The 24,806-nt window shown below is 42.9% G+C and overlaps 1 protein-coding gene across 5 annotated transcripts in view; it reads left to right on the top strand.

The window, feature by feature from the left end:
- The window catches only part of svild (supervillin d), a 60,216-nt gene extending 35,652 nt beyond the window's left edge, over window positions 1-24,564 (top strand). For 4 of the 5 annotated variants that reach the window (XM_049562693.1, XM_049562691.1, XM_049562694.1 and 1 more), the window contains 24 exons: window positions 2,215-2,317; window positions 4,978-5,552; window positions 6,638-6,767; window positions 13,179-13,326; window positions 13,937-14,020; window positions 14,390-14,476; window positions 14,782-14,965; window positions 15,071-15,243; window positions 15,853-16,014; window positions 16,228-16,364; window positions 16,450-16,597; window positions 17,241-17,386; window positions 17,648-17,823; window positions 18,052-18,187; window positions 19,926-20,226; window positions 20,489-20,643; window positions 21,029-21,131; window positions 21,259-21,466; window positions 21,551-21,684; window positions 21,768-21,923; window positions 22,383-22,526; window positions 22,701-22,813; window positions 24,048-24,203; window positions 24,405-24,564. In XM_049562693.1, coding sequence (XP_049418650.1) covers window positions 2,215-2,317; window positions 4,978-5,552; window positions 6,638-6,767; window positions 13,179-13,326; window positions 13,937-14,020; window positions 14,390-14,476; window positions 14,782-14,965; window positions 15,071-15,243; window positions 15,853-16,014; window positions 16,228-16,364; window positions 16,450-16,597; window positions 17,241-17,386; window positions 17,648-17,823; window positions 18,052-18,187; window positions 19,926-20,226; window positions 20,489-20,643; window positions 21,029-21,131; window positions 21,259-21,466; window positions 21,551-21,684; window positions 21,768-21,923; window positions 22,383-22,526; window positions 22,701-22,813; window positions 24,048-24,203; window positions 24,405-24,491 — 3,946 coding nt within the window. In that variant the 3' untranslated portion in view covers window positions 24,492-24,564. Of the gene's footprint in view, window positions 1-2,214; window positions 2,318-4,977; window positions 5,553-6,637; window positions 6,768-13,178; window positions 13,327-13,936; window positions 14,021-14,389; window positions 14,477-14,781; window positions 14,966-15,070; window positions 15,244-15,852; window positions 16,015-16,227; window positions 16,365-16,449; window positions 16,598-17,240; window positions 17,387-17,647; window positions 17,824-18,051; window positions 18,188-19,925; window positions 20,227-20,488; window positions 20,644-21,028; window positions 21,132-21,258; window positions 21,467-21,550; window positions 21,685-21,767; window positions 21,924-22,382; window positions 22,527-22,700; window positions 22,815-24,047; window positions 24,204-24,404 lie in introns of all 5 variants that reach the window. The other variant, XM_049562692.1, reaches the window with a different exon arrangement.
- Window positions 24,565-24,806: the final 242 nt, after the last annotated feature.

The raw sequence follows: 24,806 nt of genomic DNA, 5'->3' as shown, positions 1-24,806 counted from the left end.
GAGCAGACTGAGTGGAGCACAGAGGTAATTACAGACCTATTGAAAGATCTGCTAATGATGTGAACAGCTGCAGAGATAAACCAGATAAACCTGCAGAGCTGGCCTTTAATGCCACACACTCAATATCACACACACACATAAACACACAGCAGTGCTAGGTGGTAGCCATGGTGATGCAGACTTGACTGAAGTTAATAGCTGCAGCAGTGAGAGCCAAACTGTACTTAGCACTTTAGCAACTGGAGCCTGGACTGAGCCGAAGATTGAGTCTATCTGTATGATCTATGAGGGTGTTCCCCAATGTGTGTGTGTGGATAGGCTAAAGACATAATTAGGTTAGTTGCTGTCCGTTTTGGCCACACGAAGTTTGAACTGACCCGTGAAGTGTTCTCAGTTTCCACCCAACTCAGAGGTTATATAAGGATATTTGACTATTTGTAACTGGACCTTGTCAGTGACCTTTTTAGGTGAGCTTAGATGCACTGCATGCAACACACCAAACATTTTCATATACACAAAATAAGCTTTTGTTGTTGTATTTCTGCTGTTTATTTTCCTACTGTGCAAATGAATCAAGTCTGAAGGAGGCTAAAACTGAAATGAGCCAGAGCATCACTGCCTTCCAAAGGTCAAAAACACACACGAGATGAGATGATTATGAGCTGGGTGGTTGTCTCAGTGAATTCTAAGTTCAGTGTCTTTATCATTATGCTGGCTGAGTGCCTGCATTGATTACAAGGTGCCATATCAGTGACTGCTTATTGATCGAAGCAACGCCCTTTGTGTTGGGAAAAAGGTAGGAAAGCAAGATCTTCTGCAGCAAGTTGATTGATTGAAATGAACTAAAACATAATTGAATGCCAAATCTAGGTATGAAAGAACATTTTAGGTAACTGGATCTAAAATTATGCTAAAATGTAGTTTAATTCAGGGGCCACATACAGCCCACTCTGATCCCAAATGGGCCAGACCAGTAAACCCATTACATAATAACCTAGAAATAACAAATGTTTCCCTTTTTTTTTAGTGTAAAGAAGTTCACTCTGAAAACGTTCATCCATTTACAAAACAAATGATAAACAGCTCGCAATATCCAAAGAAAAATATGTGTAAATTTAGTCGTAAGTCTTCCACGTTCAGTCAGTCTACTACTCACTTTCATTCCATGTGACTTTATTTTATAATTTCACACTAAAGTGGAAGCTATTGAAGGAGCAGATTGAGTCATCCTCTGCCTTACAAACCATTTACAATCTGAAGTTTTTGTAGTGTAATGTTGTGTTCATACAAAATTACACTACAGACATGATGCAAATTTTCGCATTGCGTGACTTGCATGAGTTTGAACGCTAGAATATTTTGTGTTGACTCGCATCATAGGCGTGTTAAATCGCTGAATCAATGAGTGAACTTTGGCCAGTACGTCTTCAGCATCATACCCCTCCAGAGGAGCACAATGCTGATTGGCTATCGCGGCACAAATCAGTTGCTGAAGTTCAGATTTTTCAACTCTCGCAAGTAGGCTCATGACTAAGGCATGTTACTCCCTTCGTTCGTGCTGCTTAATTCACATATTTTGCATCATTCGCGTTCACATCTAACCATGTCCTCTCATTGACTTGGCATGTAACTCATTCGGGCGAATTGTTTTATTCGTGCCCGGTGTGATCACAACATGAGGCACTGAACAGGGCTCCACCCATATTATTTTGAGACAGAAGTCTGACACAGATTCTTTTGTACTGCAGCTGCTGGTTGTCACCATTTTGCACAGTGTGTGATATCTTTACATCTGACCACAATAAGTGTTCATTGTTATTTCAGAGAGCTGTGTTCTGGTCAGAGTGAAAAAGACTCTGAAGCTACATTTTACATGAAGTAACTACTCACTGTTTAAACCTGACACCTCTTAGCCTTCACAAGTGTAAGGTGTGCAGAGTCATCTAGTGGGCCAACTAACAGAAACTATACTAAAACTAAACGTTTTTAAACGGGTACAGGCATGGGTAATAGATCTATAACAGAAGGACGATGTCATGGTGACACAGCAGTCTAATGTCTCTCACGCTGTGGTTTGAGTCCACCTTACAGCCAGCTCTCTTCTGCATTTCCATTATGTAATGGCTGAATCGTTTTTCACATCAAATTTATTGAACATATTTTCTTTCCCGTCTGTTTCCACCATCTTCGTCCTCTTTTCCGCTCATATTTCAGCCTTCCCAAAACCGATAGAAGCAAGGTAATGGATGAGAAAGACGCCGCAGATGAGCCGTCATGGAAAGAGCAGCACGAATATGCTCCCACTGTCGAAGAAAAGGTCAGTATATTTTCCTGTTTATAACATGACGTTTTGCACATAAAAGATGCCACATGGTTTCCATAACTCAAAGTCCTCTCTCTGGATTGTGTTGCGGAAAGATCGTATTTTTAACCTCTGCTGTTGCGCTGCACGTGAGACGATTCCCAAACTCTTACTTACCTTTTTTTTTTTACATCTGGGTCAGGTTTTTTGTTTGTTTGTTTTTTAAGGTTGATGTGTAGTTCGTAATTCACGTCACTTATGTAGAGCTGAAACATACACACACACACTCTTTATCTCATCTGGATAAAATGTGATTACGTCACCTGATCCTCACAAGTAGTCACAGTATGTATACGTACTGTATACCACACACAATGCCCCCACACCAGTGGTTTTTATTTGAGAAGACCACCTGGTTAGTGTTGCACCTTTAAGCCCAGCAGGCTTCACGATCTGTGTCTCCCTTCATCTCCTCCTAAATCAGCACTCCCTCATGACCTTTGACCTGTCGTAGGGCGTCTGCTATTGCTCCAGCTGCTGTTGTAGCGTCCAAGCAACAGCATATCACACACATAAGCATGTGTTAACTGAATCTTTGGAACATATAGTCCTTTTTAAATGCTTATTAAACGCGCAATCACTCACATACTTAAAGCTGTTAACATGTCATGGTAGCTCAGACCATAAAAAAAAAAATGTGTGTCTCACAATTACAAGTTTGACATGTGTTTTTTGTTAATGTTTTTTTCTCACAGAAAACGAATAAACATGAGTGTCGCCCAAACAAGTCTTGCAGATGTCTTGACACCATGTTTGTTTCTCTTTGTTTCAGTCAGGATTTTCACTTTATCTCTTTTTCTAATCAACATTGTTTCAGTTCTCTCCAGCTGCAAGTCTTCTTTTTTTCTTCTTACTTATCTCTTTAACCTCTTCACCCGTCCCATTTGACCTGTTAACCCAGGCTTTATTGATAACAGCAGAAGGTAGAAATCACAGCAGCTGGAACAGAAGCAAGTGTATGTGAAAAAGAAAAAGGGTTTTCACAATAGAAATAGAATGAGAGTAGAACTGGCATTAAACCACTGGCCTTGGTCATTTGACTAGTTTTAAAGAAAATGAAGATTGAGTCCCACTTTTGGGGGACACATGTAATCTTGGTTGCCAATGTTGTTAATTTCTCCCGATTTCATCTCATATTCCTGCTGCAACATGTCCGGTCGTGAAGAATTTGGTTTAGAAGCTTTTATTGGTGATTTCTCACAGTGAAAACGTGCCACTATGCTCCATTACATTCATCCTCAGCAGTTGCATTCACAATCCAGAGGCACCAAGATTCAATAGCCCTGGAAACGCTGATCAGTCAGAGCAGACTGGGCTTTTTTTAGGAGTGGGGTTTAAAGAGACAGACGTCTCAGACAGTGGGTGAATACAGTACAGTATGAGGAGAATAATGTTTCTGGAAAATTAAAGCATGTAAATATGTTCTCGTAAAAACCCAAAATGACCATTATAGGTCCCCTTTAAGAACTTTTAACCAGTTAAAAGAGAGATTTTTGTTTGAAAACTATATCACACAGAGACTCTCATTCAAAGCAGCTTATTTTTATATGTCAAATGTGTGGAGGGGATCTTTGCCCTTTAAAGATGGTAAAAAAAAAAGTATAAACAAACCATAATGGCTCCCTTGTGGGCACCTTAATGTGGAAAATGAAGTACAGACAGTATTAACCTCGCTCAGTTTAAGTTTTGACTTAACTGAGAGTTTTTGTTTAGTGTGTTACACTCACTAGTTTGAGAACGTCATCTTGGCCTGTCATACACACTGAAGGCCATTGCATTGCAAGTCTGTATTTTTTGTATGCATTATTTTTAACTGTTACACACAGAAACCTTGCAGGCTAAATGTGATGCATTTTATTGTTCTATTCATCATGAAAATTTGTAATTTGAGACAGAATGCAAAGATGAATTTGCTCCCTTGCCTACCTCCACTTGAGGTACCTTCCTGGTTGTAGCGGCTTTGCCTGTGTTTGGCATTTGGCACTGCGGCTACCTGAAGGAACTGAGCTCTCTGTGTCCACAGTGTTGTTCTCTCCGTCTGTCTGTGTGTGGTCCTGCCCCTTGGGATCATCATCCATCTGAATATAACTATCTGACCTGTTAAAATAGGCGATCTGACTGACTCTAAAATGTTTCTGTGCACTCCATTCCTCTCTTCTTTTGCAGATGCATGTGTCCTGCAGCTTACACCACATTTTCTTTAATGCTCCTTGGTCAAACTAGTCTCTAAAGGCTTTTGACAGATGCTAAAAAACGCAGGAAATTTAACCTGTTCTGAAAACTTCAATGATGGACTTAAGTGTCAAAGTCAGTGTATAAAAGTGATTGACACAACATGAGGTCGTTTTTATTTTTTAACTTGGACAATTTTGGTTGAAAAATACCGACTGATTTGAAGTGATTGTCTCGTTCTATTTCTGTGGTTTTCACTGTTTATGCAGAAACTGCAAAGGAGCTGAAACTGGAAAATGTCAATTTCGTCAGAGAGGGTTACGTGCCATAGACTGCACCACAAGTAGTCCTGCAACTTTTAATCGTCTTTTCCCAAATATTATAAATATTATGGCTGGTAGTAAAAAAAACGCTCTCTCTCTCTTTCTCCCTCTCCACAACAGCCCTCCAGTCTCCTCTCCGACAGGGCTCTCCCCCTCAGCGAGAACACAGACGCCTCTCCCCCTCCCTCTCCTCCCTGCCAGCCTGCCTCGCTGCAGCGCCAAGACTCCGGGCCACGGGGCATCAAGGGAATCCTAAAGAAAAGCCGCTCCACCAGTGTGGAGTCGGACCACAGCGAGGGCTCCACGCCAGATTGTGCGCCAGCCCGACAAAGCAGCGTCACCCTGAGCCACCCCGAGAGTGAAGAGGAGATGGAGGAGATGGAAGAGGAGGAGAATGAGGAGGAGATAGAGGAAGAAGAAGAAGAAGAAGAAGAAGAAGAGGAAGAGGTCAATGGGGAAAACGACAGAGAGGATGAGTCATTATCTGATGATATCACAGACAGAGCGAGCTTCAGCATGGAGAGACAGCAGAGGGAGGGAAGCAGCAGCAGCAGCAGCAACAGCGGAGCGAGCTTTGAGGAGATGAGGAGTCCTTCGCCTGACGAGAGCCTGGAGAAGACGTCCTCAGTGTCCGAGGATGTTGAGGAACTGGAGAGCAGTTTGGATGGAAGCCAGGGCTCCTCACTCAAACAGAGGTTATTGGACGTACACAAACACAACACAACACACATTATGACAAAATATAGAGCCTAAATGTGCATTTTTGTGTCCATGCAAATAAAAGGGATTTTCATTTAATTAGAGGAGTGTTTCCAGTGTGTGTGTGTGTGTGTGTGTGTGTGTGTGTGTGTGTGTGTGTAGTCTCACCATTTTAGGCTGAAAGCGCACTAGTACTGAAGTGCTGAATGACGTGCATCATATACCACCTTCTGTACCAATAGGAAATGTTGCGCTGCCGTGTGTCGACGGAAGACCGCACACAGTTATTGTTACTTTTACTAGAAGATCTGAACTTTTCCTCCTCTAATTAGCTTAAAAGCATGTGTGGACACCCACTAATTAAACTTGATTTATTACATGAACTGCTGATCTCCAAAACTGTGACACGCCAGGCAATAACTTTTTTTTACCATCGTCTTTATAAAGTCTGGATTTTGGGTTGTATAGCTTGGGATATTTCTTGACCTCAACAACTATTCTCTCCTTATCTGTTCTTTGACAAATGACACAAGAGAAAACGGTAGCACGAGGTGAGAGTTTCTTCATACATCCGTGGTGAGGAGAGGAGTCGAGCTGCTACGGGAGCTGGGATGTACAAGCAGATAGTGAATGGGGGAAAAATTCGTTTTTTTCAGGGGCAGCGAGGCTGGAAATAAGACAGTAGCGAGAAGTGTCGTTGGCAGCACGTCCATGAACGCTGACACCTAGCTGCCGCCGATGTGGGATTGTACAAAAAAAGTAACTGAGGCAGTTGTTTTGACGTGCACCGTTTAGCCGCCAGCTCTGATGTGATTTGGCCTTTACGCAGATGTTGATTCAGCTGTTAATACCTCTGCTGGCGGCTTAATGACAAAACAAATCTGTCCCCCCCGTTCTTTGCCGGTACCTTTTTATACAGAGTGGCAAAATGGGATAATAGCACAACATTCCCGAAGTGTAAAAGGGGCTTTTAATGCTTTAGGCTCAAGGCTCAAAATGCTTTCCAAAATGCACAGTAAGAGTGGGTTAGGCAGTGTATTTGAATGGGAATTTGAACTAAAGTGTTGTTTGCCTTTTTCAGACTGGCAGAGTTCACAGGTGAAGGTGAGAAGAAGGATAGAAAGAAAGCCAAACCATTCGAGCAGGTCCAGACGTCACTGGCTGAGCGCTTCGGTCAGCTCCATGATGCTGAGAACGCCTGGAAGAAAAAGGTAGGTTTTTACTTCCTGAGCAAACTCTTTCTTGGTATTGTTGGGTTTCGTCATCTCTCTAACAGGTTTACAAGACTGGAGCTGGAGTGCATTGAATTTTTTGGGGGGTGGCTCAACAGTAAAGAGCAAACGCTGCCACATGTCGAGGCTTCCCCTCAGCTTTGTGTGTGTGCAGGGAAAGAAAGAGTTGGCTGCAGACACATTTCTTCCTCTGCTGAATCAGCTTATATTCCCCGAGTCGCTGCCAAAAGGGTGTGAGGTTAGGAGGGCTTGAGGGGGGGTGCAGCACATTTGGGAGTAGTGACGCCAAAGCCCAGAGATCCAGGGCTTAGCTTGCCTCCCAAAGAGAAAAAGAGACACGCCCCTTCCCCCCTTGTGAAAATAAAATCCTACACCGTGACCAAACACCTGCAAACCTTCCAAGCTAATGCCTGCTTCCTTTTGTTGGTTTTTGTACTCTCCTTTTTCTCCTGTCCTTGAAGTTTAAACAGAATTCCCTCCACAAGCAGGCTTTTGTGTTCTTTGTAGACCATGTCTCGCAAACATCCAGGTCATACAGCTTTACACATGTCAGCGTAGATGGTTTAATGTTTAGCACATGCTAAGGTAACTGACATATTTGGAGTGTTGACAGGAGTGCACGCAGGTTTCTACATGCTCGCCTATACACACAAGACCACCCTCACTGAGTTTTCAAGTGAAAAACAACACTGAACTCTATGATAACCACTCTATGGACTGTGCAAATAAAGAACTGTACTGCAACAGTGGAAAAATCCTATGAATGCCACATGGATATCCCCAAAACGGTCCATTGGACACCAATACTGAAGTGATGTCATGTTTATTTATTCAGAGCATCTCGTGGCCCGACGTCTGTCCAGGTCAATGATCCTCTTGGGGGGGATTTCTGGTTTTGGGCTCATCCTTCATCCAAGGATGAGCTAACCTTAGAATAAATCTACTCTTAGTCTGGAAAAAAGCCACTTAATAAGTAAGTACAGCAGCCAAATATTTGAACAAATCCTCGCTCAATTGAATACTGAACACTGATGTCATTTTGTATTTGTGTGGTCTGTCCTAATTATGAAAAGTCAACACAAAGTCTATTAAAATTAATGGCTTAAAAGCTGCATCACTCACTCAACACTCATGAAAGAGGGCCAAACTGGTGTCCAAAATGTCTGCGGATTTGCTCCTTTAATTCTGTCTGAGGTTATTGCCTGTGAGTCGGTCTGGAACCTGCTGTGCTCTGCGGCTGCTACCGTAGAGCTCTGAGAAACTAACTCACATCAGAGATGTAGATAATACATGGTTTGGCTGAATTACTGGCACCGGTGCCATGTCGGCATTAGCTACGGGGCATTCCCCTCCCTGTGACCATCCTTGTTACATTTCCGCTTCTCTCTTGAGGAAAGGCCGTTGGTTTTTAGTGTTTAGGCATGTCATTTTATCTTAAACACTGCCAATCTAGAGCAGATGTTGTTGCTCTTTGGTTGATATGTGGGAGACGGGGGAATGTAACATGCATGGTGCGCACCGTGGTCATCTTCAACCAGTTCCAGATGTTTCCTGTTCAGCCCGCTAAGCTGTTCTGTGCAGCACGGCTGTGTTGTAAAGTGAGGCCTCGTTGTAAATTCAGTTTAAAGAGGGTCTTGAATAATGATGGCTAATCATAAGTTACACTGACTGTTTGCAGTATGTCATTAGGTCGTAATGAATTGTGTCTAGATTAAAAAAAGAAAACAAACTGTTGTTTGTCTAAATTCAGTTTTGACAGTACGTTAAATTACATATTATAAAGTCTACTTTCCACATAGATGATTTCTAAATATTCTTTTAGTGTCTGTTTGCTTTAAATCCCCAAGGATTTTCTAAATGTGGGGTTTTGTATTCCAGCGATGACTCATTGAAGACTAGCAGTCTTATTCAGTCCATTAAGATGAATGATAAGTGGGACATATTGTCCCTGGTGTGTTGATTCCCAGAAAATGTATCAGAGATAATCCACTAAAGATGAGTGGATTATCTCTGATACATTGTGAGTGTGTTGATAAAGATAAACAAATTTTTTAATAGGCGGCATGGTGGTGCAGTTGTTGGCATTGCCGCCTCACAGCAAGAGGGTTTCTGTAGGGGGGGTTCTGTGTTCTCCCTGTGTCAGCATGTGTTTTCTCCAGGTACTCCGGCTTCCTCCCACAGTCCAAAGACATGCAGGTTAATTGGTGACTCTAAATTGTCCATAGGTGTGAATGTGAGTGTGAATGGTTGTCTGTCTCTCTGTGTCAGCCCTGTGATAGTCTGGTGACCTGTCCAGGGTGTAACCTGCCTCCTCCTGGGATAGGAAATGAATGAATGAACACAAGAGACAATAAAACAAAGACTGATAGTTACATTTTGAAGTGCAGATTTGTACTGATAATCTGTTTCAACTAACTAAATCCCCTGTTGCAATATCGCAGTCTTTCACAATATGTTTATGGCGCAATAGAGATATACTGTGCAGCCCCTGTTTCATACCCTGCATTAGATTTGGTTTCCTCTCTGCATGCAGTGTTGTAAACCTTCTATTTCCTGTTTCCTTTCTCTCCCATTTTCCCAAACTTTGTGCCAGGCTTTAAATGACCCATGTCTCCTCTGTAGTCGTCCATGCTAAATCCTGCTCTCTCCAGCTGTGTAATGTTGCCCTGCTATGCTCTATCTCCTCTATATTGCTCTGATTATTTCCCTTTCCTCTTCTCCTCTTCCTACCATTCCTCCTCCCTTAATCTTCCTTTCCAGTTTCCTCTGTCCTCACCTGTGGACTCTACCCCTTTCTTTGACACCAGTCTGTCAGCCTCTCCCAGCCCCTTCAGGTGAGTGTGTGCACGTATGCACTGTATGCGCACCTCTCTGCATGGACGTAATGGCTAAACAGTTCTCCGGCCCTTATCTCTCTACCTGAGCTCTGGACAGCTTCTCACACACTCTCTGAGAGTTACCGCTGAGAAATCACAGCTGTCAACACACTTGCTGTTGGTACATGATTGTGGTTTGCTGGCCCTCACTCGGTTGATATCTGAGTCAGTGGTTTGGCCGAGGTGCTGCCTTCACCGTACAGTGAGGCAGGGCTGAGAAAAATGGTTTCCTGTGGGGGTTTGAGGCCCAGGCCTTTTCCTCTCCTCCTCTCTCTCTGGGGTCCTGTCAGGCCAAGGTATTTCCCCTCTCTGATTGAGTCCAGAGATGGGCTGCTAGCTGGAGGGCCTGGGGCGGTCTGTAAGTGTTTGAGAACGCTTTAGGGCTATGTGAGATGACAGATATGGTAGTTTGCATGTGCAAGCATTATCGTAGTATTGTACTGTATTGTTCTTGTGGTCAACAAGCACTAATAGTTTAAAGGTGCAAGAACAAGCATCTTCTCAGTCTCGGAGTTTGTCTAATTTGTGTAAAGACGCGCAGAAGCAGCTCTGTATGTCAGAAGATGTATCATATTCTTCCATGAAATCAGCAAGAGTTCACTTTGATGCTCAGCCCCAGTGGTGTCTCTGTGTGCATACCACTGTGATTAGGTGTATTTCTTTGAACTTTTGTCCCATGCGGGCTAATATTTGACCACTGCATGCAACATGTTTGACATTAAAGTATAAAAAAAACAAACAGTGAGAGACAAAGACAGAGATGAGGACAGAGGTCGCTATGGTTTGAGTGGGAGATTGTTTGAGGGGAAACTGGTGTTTTTCCATTTTGTTTCTTTGGCTGTTTGGATATTGAAGCATGTGTCACATTAATTCAGGACAAAGCACACAGGATACCTCAGGCTTGATATTTTGAATGTGACTGGATTTTTGTTACATGGCAGTTTCCAGCTTCTTCTCTGCCAGGGTATCAAAAATGATTTGTTATGCAGGGATGGAGAGCACTGCTCAGGGACAGTTCAACAGTAAATATATTGTTAGACACAAGGACTGTTGTGAGGATTAAACTTTTGACCCTCCAGTCACAGAGTCTCTTTGGCCTGTTTCAAACAGAACTGAATGACCTCTTTAAAATGACATTTTTTGGAAATGCTTTGAGATTTAAGTAATGCAGCAGTGACTATTTGTTGATTCACAAAATTAATAAATGATTTTTCTAAATTATTAACACTTTAGTACAATATGTTGAATGGTAGCTGTAAGTAGTGATGGGAATCACTAGAGGCTCCATGATACAATATTATCATGAGGCTTTAGTCGAAATTCAAAGTTACTGCGATTATTAAATATGTTGCGATAAATATGTTAAAACATGTTAAATATGTTGCAGACTTTTTCCCCCCACCCGTAGCTGTAAGCATTATACGTATTAATCAGGTACTCAGATAACCTACTAGCCAAGTTAAACAAGCTGTGGAAATTAGATTGAAAGTTAAAGGTATACTGTGCAGGATTTTTTCTGCTCATATAGAAGTAATTGGTCTGAATCTTCACTTTGACCCACTAGAAGTGTGTGGTGGTGTATTTATCTACAGAGAGACTCTGCCATTTTGCTCCCTACTTCCTTGTGTTAAAGACATTATTGGGCACAGCGTTCCAGTCAAATGGGGACTTTACAAAAAGGTAGCAACCAGATGGCAGATTATAAGTAGCATCAGGCATCCAAGTGGAAGCTACAAAGTGCCAAAACAAATGCAAATACAGTGAGGCAAAATGCTGATCTGGGGTTGGCTTTCACTTTCACTGGTGATTAACCAACAATGCCTGCAAAGTGTACCTTAAAGCGCCAACCATCAACTTTGCCAACTCTGAAGACAGCTAACTCTAACTGGTTAGCTTATCAATGCTAATTCTGCCTGTCTACCTCCAGCAAAAGTCGAGTCTCCCCTGATTGGTCAGCGTCTCACCGTCATTACAGCCAGGGAACGACTTTAACAGAGTATAATGGCACTTTCTCTCATTAAAAGTCACCAGTAAAAGCTGTTAAAACATGTTCCAGCAGGAATATGATCAAAATCAGAGAGAAATCACCAACATTGACAGCCAAGATGACATGTTTCCCTGACGTAAGCATTTAGCTACATGTAACAGTGTGTGTAACGTAAACTAGATCTAGAACTAGACAGCCTTTGGTGTCATTGCATGGGAATACAACAAAATTAATTATGACATTCAAGTGTTGCATTCCAACAAAGGACACAGGACATTCAGTGCGAGATAAAATGCAATAACACTCGCAGTAATGTGCCTGGAGCAGATGACCATAAAAGAAATCCATCACGAAAAGCACAATACATCCCCTTTAAATGGCAACAAATGGCAAGAAGTTACAAGTAGACATTTTTCTCAAGTCATTCAGCCTATGCTATTATATCGAGATCAATTTCATGTCATAAAATCAGAGGACAGTCTGCTGACGTTGCTCTTCTGGCACCACACTGACATCAGCGCGGCTACAGTTGACCACCATAACCAAACATCTTTTTTCGCTTTGAAGCTGCTGCTGACATCTGTGAATGTTTAAGTGGACTCTTCAGAGCTTACAGTAAAAATGGTGCCATGAATTAAAGTATGACAGTCAGCAGATCGTGCAGATCATCACTCATCCACAATGAAAATTCCTCTCCGACTGTAACGAGCTGTTTGGTTTCGGTAATCCGGATCATTTGTTTGTCATTTATTTCCACTTCCTGCAGTCTGAACTGCCAGCTGCTGTTGCTAGAATATGAATCCATACAGGCACCAACCATGTAGAGAGTCTTGTTTTGTACAATAACTTTGCTTCATTATGTGCTCAGAATTTCTTTTCCGTGTGCTTGTGTTTTGCAGTTGTAGCGTGCAGATGTGACGAAAGGTGTGTGTTTGTGAGGCTGTGCTGTGTGTAGAAAGCAAGTCAACCCATGCTACATTACACGCAGCGAATTGCTCGTTATTAGCAGAGGAATAAGGGGTGGCAGCCAGTAAAAACCCAGGCAGGGCCATAAAATGCTTCAAATATTTAGGAGTGGAATATCATTAATTACTTTAAAACAGCTCCCGGGGTCCAGTGGGACCGGAGGGGCCAGTAAAGCGCTGCTAATTCATTTTTAATGGTGGAGTTCAGGTGCAAAAATGGCAGCAGGAGTAAATCACATAAGGAAAGCTCTAATGAATACTGTGTGATGGATGGCTGAGGTATATAAACGGGGGGTTCGGGTGTTTTATTGTCAGAGCTCCACATTCTTCATGTTCTTTGTTTGAGTAACACAGTAAGAACTTGTGGAGGTGTAGTTTTTGCTTCACTGTCTTTCCTCACCATCACTCTGCCGTCTGTCATATCCTTATGCAGCGTTTCTTGCTCTATCAAGATTACCTCACCGTGTCTTCATAGCTGTCTGTGCCTGCGTGAAATAAATGGACGGCAGAGTGCATGACCTACATTCCTAAAAACAAAATCTTTGCATTAATGTTCCAACAGAAGTCCAACGTCGATGTGGCGCCCAAGGTGTCACTGGCAGAGAGGATGAAGATCCTGAAAGACAAGGAGGAGCAGTGGAAGAGCAAAGGCAAAGGAGCAGCCAACGACTCGGTCCAGTTCACTGTGGCTGGGCGCATGGCCAAGAGAGGTGAAACTGCAGTGTGTTTACTTACTGTGGCTTGAAACGAGTTGTGCATTCTTGTTGTTCTGCTGCGAGAGGCCAAGTCTGAATTGCAAACTTTCCACACTGTTGCATGACTCCTGCACTCCTTCAAGTGTCTTTAAGGTCTTTAACTACATGAGTTTTTTTTTAAATTTTATTTTAAGAAAAAAATTATGAAAAGTTGACGCAAAGAAAAGCAAAATATCAACAGTTAGCTAAAGAATAGGATTTTGTGAAATATGGACAATTTTTGCAGCCTTTACAACAGCATATTGCAATTTTGCTGTGTTCCATTTGATTCTCTATACAAAGACACTCTAGGCTACAGCACAGTGGTTTACACAGCATACATTACATTATTAGTTTCTCTGATGTTACAATTTGATGCTTTTCTTTTTCAGTCTTGAAAATAAAACTGAAAATCTATGCACTTTGGGCAGTTGGTCAGTCCAAAGTGCATGTCATTTATGTCAGTTTTTCACTATTTCCTGACGTTTTTAGAAAAAAACACTTAATCAAGAAAATGATTTCCAGATTAATTGATGATGTAAATGACTGTTAATTGAGGCCTAATTCCCCCCTCGTCTTCCTCCAGGTCTTGTGACAGACACGGGGAAGGATGAGTCACCTCTTATCGCCCTCAAAAGGTCTAATGCCACGCCTGTGAAGCCACATGAAGGTAGTAGACATTCCCCTTTATTCCCCTCCTACAGTCAGTGTGTGAGTCATTAAGTTAATCAGTACAGTGATTAGCTTGCTAATGTTTGTTGGATGTTGTGAATATTTAAAGTAATAATTTAAATCTTTGTAGTAATTTTATGACATTTGATAAGTTTTATTAATGCCAAAATTAATATTGTTTTACAACACTGGCGGACAAAATCACAGAAGGATTGCGCGGCTTTTGGCCTTGAGTCAGGGCAGATAGCGGTTCCATATTGTGCACAATTCATGGTGCTATCAGTGGGCGATATCCGCTCTGTGTGAAGTGGCCCATGAGTGCACCCAGCCAACATTAATCAGGCCTCTGTTTGTTTTTGCTGAACAGAAATCTCCAGCAGAACTGATGTGAAGGTGGAAGGAGACAAGAGGCTCGACAAGCTCGAGTCTTTCCTCGATAAGCTCCACAATAAAGGTACAATCCCCATATTTGTTGTTATTTTCCACATAAAATGATAGAGTGACACATTGTGTTATTAAGGATCTGTTGTGTATGTATGTATACAAATTTGCTACTTAATTTCATTCTTAAGCCTCTTTTACTGCCACATAGCCATAGTGAATACTTAACGCCACTCACTGGACAGGATATCCAACTAATTGTATATATCTGAATCACCTCACCATGACCTTGTCCTTGTCACGCTCATGAAAAGCATTGTTAACGAGAGAAAAGTTCTGTGTAACACTTCCTGTTTTCTGTCATGGTGGTTTGGTCAGGTGTGAGCAAAAGCAAGACATCCACCGTCGAGGTGACGGCAGAGACGGAGAAAGAAGTGATGACCCTGGATGATGATGAGACGTTCGGGAACTTCTACAGATCTATCTCACCGACATCACTCCAGGACTCCAGCATGGTTTTGACAGAGGAGGACCTCAGCCAGATCCAGGCCGATACACCAAAGTTAGTTTATAGTAAATCAATGACATTATTTTTAACCATTTTAATGACATAATAAGACCTTGGTTTCTTAAACTTAAAGTGACCACTGTTTGGTTGTTGTCTTAGGCTCACCTCAGCTGTAGCAGAACACAAGCGAGCAGTACGCCCAGCCAGAAGGAACCAAGGCTCCAGGAACCCTCTGCGGGCTCTGGCCGCCCGCAATGACATCCGCCAGGTCTACACAGAGCAGAGGCTTAACGTGGCCTCACTGGAGACAAAGAGGATCCAAGTGGAGAGGAGTAAGACTGCTTAGATCTGCGGTTCACACCCTAGCTAGGCTTAAGAGTCTTATACGGCTCAACAGCTTTGAAGAACCACTAGACGTTTAACCCACGACCAAAGTTTGCTGTGTAATGACTGCACGTACACATACAAAGGGCCACGTGGACTTTACACATTTGTTAAACAGTTTATTCCAAACAAAAACCTGTCTCCTCAATCTGCAAATAAAACCTGCCACAAAACAGGTTCCCTTTTTAAAAGAACAACTCAACTTGTTTATTATCAGTAAGCACACTGCCTGAAAGTAAACGTTAAGGCTGCTCTGAAGGTACGAGCAGCTGCATTTTTATGTACCTGATATTCAGTTTAGTCTGCCGCTTGTGTATTTCCTATATTCAGTTCCTCTCTATAAATATTGTTCACGGTGCTGTCTGACCTCAGTGGCCTTTTTACAGGTTACACGATAAAGAAGAGGAAGCGAGCACCACAGTTGCGTGCTGCTCTGTGTAGTACAGCCCACTTGAAAAGAGAAATTTGAAAACATGTCCTGTTTCATATTGTCTCCCTGAGGCTGTAAATCGGGTCAACTTTGTTTGTTTCTAATTGTTCTTTTCTCTCCCTCAAAGTGGCAAAACACTCGAAAACTAACCTGGCTGATGTGGCCTTGGCGGGTCTCGCCAGCAAGGAGAACTTCCGCAAGGTCAACCTGCGCAGTGTGAAATCCACTGATGTTGTGACCAACAATAGCACGCTGCCTTTCAACAAGCTCATGCTCATTCGCATCAAAGGTCAGGAACAGGAAAGAATAAACTGTGTGCTTGTTTTGTATATGTGTGTGAATGGAGGTGTGATGTATAGTGACCTATCACCTATAACCATCTATAATGAAGCGCAAATGACATAACACTTAAACTGCTGGAGTGTGTGAAAAAATCACAATATATGTCAGTGATTTATGTTTCAGATTCTGGAAGTAAAAGCCGCTTTGTCACTGTCTGCAGGTCGGAGGCACGTCCAGGTGCGTCTGGTGGAGCCCACAGCCTACTCTCTAAACAGCGGCGACTGCTTCCTTCTCATAACACCAAAGCACTGCTACATGTGGAGCGGGGAGTTCGCCAACGTCATTGAGAAAGCTAAGGTAGAGAACCTCACACACAGAATGAAGATCTGAGTGTCTAGACAGGTGTTAATGCAGCGTGATGAACTCTGCTTCGTGTGACCAGGCGTCCGAGATGGCAACGTTCGTCCAGGCCAAGAGGGACCTCGGGTGTAAGGCGTCCCAGGTGACGGTGCTGGAGGAGGGCATCAACACCGAGAGCAGATGGGCCAAAGAGTTCTGGAGCCTGCTGGGAGGACATACCAAGTACAGAGGTTCATACTCACACTGAGTCTCTCTTTAAATAACGAAGAAGAAGAGCAGAAGGAATGTATTTGGACCGAGCACTCACGTCTATAAAAGAGCAGATGATTTCGGCCACTACTGTTCACATCTGACTGAGGCTGTTTTCCTTTCATCCTCATTCCTGAGCTGCTTTGTTTTTATTAACATCACCACAAACAGTTTTTATTAAGCTCAAGCACAAACAGAGATTAATACATCACATAGAAAATAAGTTATTAGGGTACTTTTAGAGAAGCTTGATGACAGCTGCAGCCTTTGTTTCAAAACACATTTGTAATGCTTTTCAGATTTTTTAAGATTTAAGATAAGGTTTTGCTTAAGAACGCTGCAGCATTTGAAGGATTTTACATCTAACCACTCAGCTCCTCTGGCTGTGTGTGTGAAGCTTATTACAGTTAATTAAAATGTTTTTTTCACATCCAGTTTTAGTAAACTGAAATGAAAATAAAAACCAGACTTGGAAGACTGAAAAAATGAAACTAAAAGGAAAAATATTGTGTAGTTTTCTGAATAAAAGAAAACTAATACTGAAACTAATTAAAACTAAAAAGTAAAAACAAAATTGAAACAGGCAAACCCATTCTGGAAACTAATGTTTTGTGTGTGTTACAGGGGCAGGGGAGCCGGAGGAGGACGAACTGTACGAGAGTGGGGTGTTAGACTCTAATGGTGTGTACAGACTGCAGGGAGACAAACTGGTGCCTCACGAAGATGCCTGGGCCTCCATCCCGAGTGTCACCTTGCTCGACTCCAAAGAGGTAACGCCACTTGCGGAGTAATGACCTCATGTGTCTGGGAAGTTTTGACTGGTGTGGAAAACTATTTTGATTCATTTTGCACCTGGGAAATTCTGGGACCTGCACGGAAAGTGTCAAAAGGGATCGTATGAAAGTTAGAGATGTCCTTAAAGCACCCATAATAGTCCCGACAGACATTTAAAGACAGATTGCTGCTGTTGTTTTGCATGATGTAATAACCGTAGTCCATCCTCTCTCCCCTGCCGCCAACGCCCACACCAGGTTTTAGTGTTTGATTTTGGCAGCGAGGTGTACGTATGGCACGGGAAAGACGTGCCCTTGGGTGACAGAAAAGTTGCAGTGAAACTGGGCAAACAGCTTTACAGCGGCAGTTACGACTACAGCAACTGCAGAGTGAACCCTTTAGACGCCTCCTGCACCAATACAGATGTGCCTCAGTGAGTATCACACCTTAATCCTACCATCTTTTACAGCAGCAGCTATAAAGTACACTGATGGTGAACTGACAAATGTGCTTTTCTCTGATATATTGTGGCTTGAATGGAGCGCAAAGCTTGTCAGATTATTGGTTGTGTTGTGGTAGCCCCTAGTGGCGTTATTGTGTCAGTGCAGCTGAACAGACTGGACGTTTTCAAATGATTTCCTTTTGTGTGTGTGATTTCCAGAAAGGGGGAGGGTCGCCCGAGCTGGACTCTGTTTGGCCGGCTGTCCGAGCACAATGAGACATCCCTGTTCAGAGAGAAGTTCCTGGACTGGGCCGAGAGGAAGAAGGAGGAAGCAGCTCTACCAGAGGAAGTCAAGGTAGATGAGATTAGACGAAGGGTGTGTATGTTTTTAACTTAGCAGGGACTCCATGTTCCTGTGGGGTGTCTGCACGTCCTTAAAAAGTCTTTCTTAAATTCAATTGAATAAATAGTAGGCCTTAAAGATTTCCTGTACCATACAGGATTTTCTTGAGGAAAAAAAAAAAAAATGTATAGACTCATGTATCCATTTCGGCCATCACTTATGAGCCACTAGAAGCGTGTGGTGGTGTATTTTTCAGCCCTCTGCCTGTATATCCTTATTTTCTGTGTTCAGCAGTTTTGGGCGTGTACCCCAGCAGTGCTCTGGTGATGTCAGGGCTTTATGAAAAGGTAGCAGCCAGGTGCCAAGAGACCCAGTGCCGAAAAATGGCAAAAATAGCGAGACAAAATGCCAAATCAGAATGAATCTGAGGTTGGCTTTTATTTTCACTTTGCATGCTTACAAACAGTAACTGACAATCCTGCATAAACCATCCATCCATTGTCATCCACTTATCCGGGGACAGGTTGCGGGGGCAGCAGGCCAAGCAATGCACCCTAGACGTCCCTCTCCCTAGCAACACTTTTCAGCTCCTCCTGGGGGACCCCAAGGCGTCCCCAGGCCAGATGAGATATGTAATCCCTCTAGTGTGTCCTGGGTCTGCCCCGGGGCCTCCTACCAGTGGGTGGAAGTGGTGGTGGTAGGAGGACCCTGCATGGTGTAGCTTTAAAAATAGTTCAGTAGTCTTAGATTTGAATTTGTGAGGTCTTAATGCCACAAAGATTTTATCTAATTTAATTCATCCATCTTTTAATTTCTTATTGTCAAAATGAGCTGGGCTTCTCTGGCTAAAAGTGCACGTGTGTGATGTCACAAATCTTTAAACGTACTACTGAACTAAAAACTGTCTCTTTACTTTATACTCGCACTCACCTGTTGGCAAAATGTAGATTAACCTTACTCACTATTACAGCCAAGTTCCTTATCCACACATATATGACTCACATTTATACCTGCCTGCAGTTCTTGAATAACAAAAGTATGATTTGTCCAAATAATCAGTCTTAGTCTTATGGCTGAAATACATGGGACATGGATGCGGCGTGATGCATCTGCCACAGCATGCCTGCAGCAAGGCACGTCCATTTTAATCAACTGAAGCTGCTACACTAAACATTGAAACGGCAGTTGTGTGCTCAACGTTATTTTTACGCAGCCCTCCAACAGGTAGAAACTACACAGAACTGTCTGTTTAAAAAGGACAAAATTAATACCTTGTAACAGAGCCGAAGCAAAGCAGCAGAGCAACACTGTGTTTTTATATTTCCCATTAACATAAATGAATCAAATATATGCATCCTGTTGTTCAAATTATCCAGTTGATTAATTCAGCACCCGTTAGTCCAGCCTACACTTCCAAACCCTGCATAATTAACTGCATTATAACTTGGCAAAACTCAATGTACACACAGTAAAGCTGGCAGCAACCACACACTGCAAAGAGGACAGAGTCTGTATAGCATGTATGAACGCCTGCTCTGCTCCGCCTATGTGACGCATGACATCTGTGCCCCCTGTTAGTCTTAAAACTGGTTTAAAAATAGCTTACAAAGGTTACAATCCAGAGTGTCTGATATGTATAGACACTCTGGACTGTAAAATGTGATTCAGCAACAGGTTTCATATTTGGTTTGTGCGAGTTCTTGATTGGATAGGTCTTTTAACTGACTACAAACCTTCTTTGTCTGCTCAGAGCCCAGTCCACACCATCGAACGACCCATGTTCGACTTGGAACTGCAGCCATGTGACGCCAAGGCCCTGCTGGACAACGAGCCTGAGCCGGTGAAGACAGTCCTGGAGGGAGTGAACGTCCAGCGGGGCCACGGCGTGGTGAGGGCAGATGACGGAAGACAGGCGGAGTTGGCTACAGTAGCTGTAGAGTCCTGGCACATCAAAGAGCACGGCGAGGAGGAACTGCCTAAAGAGAGTCTGGGCCAACTGCACGAGGGTGATGCCTACATCATCCGTTGGAAGTACTCTATTACCACACTGGGTGAGTCATGCGTTTGGCACAGAGGTAGCCTGAAGAATAAACAGAGGATGTGTGAGATGCTAAAGCAGTGAGACCTGACAGAAAATCAGCGGCATTAGTATCCACCTGATTTCACCTGGTAGTTGTGGTGAATTTAAGTGTTTTTAAAAAAGCGTTTAAGAAGAGTGGCTTAAGCGTTAAGTTTAAGGGTTACAACTGGAGGCACAAGTCTTAATTTTGTCCACTGGGTTTACTCTGGTTCTGTTCTGTCCTGTTTTGTCAGTTGGAAAGCGACAGAAACCCGGGGAGCTGAGTGCCGGCGCTCCTGGGAGAGAGAGGACGGCGTGTTTTTTCTGGCAAGGCAGCCGCTCCAGCGTCAGTGAGAAAGGAACGTCGGCTCTGATGACAGTGGAGCTGGGCAGCCATCGGGGGTCACAAGTGAGTATTGGGGCTTTTCCACTGGCACAGTTTGCTCGAAGAGAGAAATTAAACTCTTTCAAAACATTGCAAGCAAGCTTTAGGAGATGGGCATCCGGCGCACATTCATGAAGAGCTGGGAGAAAATAAAAAACTCAAAACAACAGTACAAGAAAGTTGTTGACCACCTTAACACCAGGTGGGTGGACACAATAACTTACCATTGGTTCACAAGCACAAGTGCGTCGTAATGAGAAACCTTCAAGTGGGTAGTGCTGTTGTATGGAGTTTCAAATCCCTGCCACACGGGACTGACACGCTGAGTCAAACCAGCCGGTGTGTGTGCATAGAAAGGAGCTTAATGTGTGTTTTTCTTCCTCTGTGTGTATCTGATTGGTTTGTCTAGGTGTTGGTGACTCAGGGAAAAGAGCCTCCATGCTTCCTCCAGCTGTTCCAGGGAGGCTTGGTCATCCACAAGGGCAGCAGAGAAGACGGCGCCAACAAAACAGGTAAAGAAAAACTGTATGATTTATGCAGAGGCTTTGGTTCACGGAAAAGTACTGTATCAAGCTCAGTGAGTAAGGACTTGTTGAACACTCTTTTACTCTTCTAACCATGTTTTATTCACCTCTCCAGATGGCTGGAGGTTGTTCTGTGTCCGTGGTGAGGCAGAGGTGGAGGCCTCACTGGTGGAGGTAAATTGCCAGCGTGCCAGTCTGCGCTCTCGTGCCAGCCTGGTGCTTCTTAACGCTCAGAAAGGCGTTCTCTACTTGTGGCACGGCTGCAAAGCACATGTCGGTGCCAGGCAGGTGGCCAAAAGAGCTGCGGACAAGCTAACACAGAGGTAAGGAACAGACAGATGGATACATAGATGTCTAATAGATGGATATATGTGGACTGATGTATTCACTGTGGTTGTGTCTTCAAGGAATCCTGCAGAGTTAGGTCTGAGCAGCAGCAGCAATGTGAAAGTTGAGGAGGTGGAGGAGGGATCTGAGCCCTCAGAGTTTACAAAGGCTCTGGGCTCGCAGGATAAGAAGGCCTACGACTGCATGCTGCAAGGTCCGTCCTCACATTCACATACTTACAGGGAACCTGTTATGCTTGTTTTTGAGTTTTAACTAGAGTGTGTGTGTTGTCTCCAGATCCAGGCAAGTACAACTACACACCTCGGCTGTTCCGGCTAAGCGCCAGCTCTGGGGTGTTCGAAGGAGAGGAGCGGCTGTATCCAGCCAGAGTGGCTGAGGGGGTGATGGCGATGCCTTTCCTACAGGAGAACCTTTACTCCGCACAACAGCCAGGTACCACACACACCTGTAGCAGTGTTATTTGTCTGATGCTTTCTATAAAGCTAAGAAATATTTCTAGAATATAGATGAGGGTAAAACTACTTCCAGTGTTTTAATCTAGTTTGAGGTTTGATGGTCAGTTGGAGTCTCAAGTAGAAATGTATCTGTAAAATGTTTGGTCCTTGTGAGTCATTCATCATAACAATTTGTACAGAGATTCATCATGAAAAAGTGTTTGTTTTGCCTTTTCTTAAGACTTGACCTTAATCTGAATCAAAGATATTTCGTATAAAGAGTCTCATCAAGGGCGCACACAAAGAAGCACGACACAAAAATTACGAAAACATTCAGTTCCCTGTTTGAAACCTTGAACTGATGAAAACTGAACAGTAAGACACAGGTGTTTAAAAGACTCTTTCACAGGATTTTCTTTTCTGGATGTACATGAAAGTGCTCTGCTCTCTCCTCCAGCCCTGTTCCTGCTGGATAACCGTATGGAGGTGTACCTGTGGCAGGGCTGGCAGCCTGAGGACACACAGTGTCCCGGCTCTGCAAAGATCCGCTGGAACAACGAGAGGAAGTGTGCCATGGAGACGGTGCTGCAGTACTGCAAAGGTCAGAGGTCACAGACGTATTGATCAGGACGCAAGGTTTTAGCAGCCAAACATTTACATTAGTAAACTGTTATGCAGTCAGCATTTTGAGCATGTATTACAGCAGATATCTGGATTTTGAACTGAACTCAAAAGCATGTTTTTCGTGACTTCTACACTGTGGTATGATTTACAGAGAAGAATCCCCGACGCCCCCCTCTGGCATATCTGATCCTTGCAGGCTGTGAACCTCTCACCTTCACCAACATCTTCCCATACTGGGAGAAGGACACCAGTATCTCTCCAAAGGTGGGGTACTTATTTCACATGCACAAAATATTCCCGTTTTTGCCTTTATTCCGAATAAGGGTGATTTCAAACCTAGAGTTGTCTTGCTTTGGTCTGAATCAGGGACTCATTTTGTCACAAAGTCGCATAATTTTCTAGAGTTGATTCGTGTTCTCACGGCAGCATTTACAAGCAGACCAGATCACATGTCTTGCGCGAGAAAGTTGCTCTTGATTGGTCAGAATTTCCATGTAGGAAAAATCCAGGAAGTAAACCAAACGTGAAAGAAGAGTACACTTGCAAGATAAATGTGACAGTTTCTAATGTCACAATGGAGGGACAACTACGCAGGTTGATTTTAGCGCTGCTCATCGTGGACTATATTGCTGTCATTGTTCATTTTAGTCAAACCATACAGTTTGAAAACGAGGCGCAGCTCCAACTAGAAAACAATGTTTTGATGCATTGGATGTGCTGAATGTGCATATTAAGGCAGTACAGGAGGAGGTGCACATTAATAATCCTCCAGGACTGTAACATGCTCATGTTTAACCCAAACAATGTGTCATGTGACTGCAGTTGGTTCAAATCCAGGTCGGAACACGTTATCACCACAAACGAACTTTTGTTCATTTGTAGTTCATTTGTAACCAGACCGAGACCACCTCTTCAAGAAGGTCTCGCTCCAGTTGTTTGGTGGGCATCCGAGTGCCGTTGCTGTGTTCACACCTGCCCAAACAAACCACACTTAGAGGGCAAACAAACTGGAGTTAGTTTGAACTGAACTGGTTGAATTTAGAATATCCACAGGAAACATGATCTGCATCAAATTCAGAATACTGTCATATGTAGAATAATGATGGCGTATTAGTGTGCATGTAGACATAGTCAGTGTGATGTCTCAGTTTTTGCAAAACAGGTCTGTGTGGGGGTTAGGAGAGCTTTTACAGTGTCAGGAGACACTAGAGTTGACACTAGAAAGAATCCAAATCATCCCACTCAACCTGTTTAGAAAAAGCACCATCCCTGACATACGTCTGTTTGAAGCTGGCATGCAGAATCATGTTTATTGTTAAGTCAGTGAAGAAGAAGAAAAAAGAAGTGTGGAGAAGAATTTCCACAGATATCAGTGTAACAGATTACAGCAGAGATTCAAAATAAAGTAATGTGTTGCACATAGTGTGATATTATTTAAATCTACCTTAATCAAATAGAAGATATTTGTTTACTTCCTGTAATTTATATGTGTATGCAGGCCGAAAGCTCCAAGAACAAGGTGATGTTAGTAAAGGAGGCGCTGTCTCAGCTCAGTAAGCAGCAGTACTCCATCGAGGAGCTGACCAGGAAGCCGCCACCAGAGGGAGTGGACCCTCTGCGCCTGGAAGATTACCTCTCTGACGAGGACTTTAAGGTAGGCGCCCGGCTGCTCTTGAATAGGATCAAAAGGCCTTAAAGTTATGTTTTATTAGGTCAATGTATTTCATTGCAGGTGGTTATTTCCAATGTGTGAGAGTTTTGTTTCACAACAGGAGTATAAGACAAATGACTCACGACAAAAGGGAAATTTCACCAAGTAATATTTGTTTTCCTCTTACTTTACAATGTTTTGCAGAAACTTCTTGGGATGAGTCGAGTCGAGTTCAACGCTCTGCCAAACTGGAAGCAAAAGAATCTGAAGAAAAGCAAGAACCTGTTTTAAATTTCATCATTTTGTACACACATCTGCCTGTTTTTTATGTTCTCAGCAGCTTTTCTTACATTTTTTTTTTATTCCAAGAAAAAAAAATCATGTCCTCATTTTGTAAAGGACAAAGAAAAGCAAATGTACAATTTTGTTCAAATGTTGATCTATTTTTAAATAACAATGCCATTTTTTAATGTTTCCCTGAAATATTTTAGCCAATCATTATGTGCAATTGTTTAATCTTTTTGATGGCGAGATGTTTTCCCTGTAGGGTTAAAAAAAAAAAAAAAAAGTTACCCTCATGTTATAAATATGTAATATACTATAAAT

This window comes from Epinephelus fuscoguttatus, linkage group LG20 (genome assembly GCF_011397635.1).
Source record: "Epinephelus fuscoguttatus linkage group LG20, E.fuscoguttatus.final_Chr_v1".
NCBI lineage: Eukaryota > Metazoa > Chordata > Actinopteri > Perciformes > Serranidae > Epinephelus > Epinephelus fuscoguttatus.
Note: the sequence above shows the minus strand (reverse complement) of the source record. Positions and strands in the feature narration are given on the sequence as shown.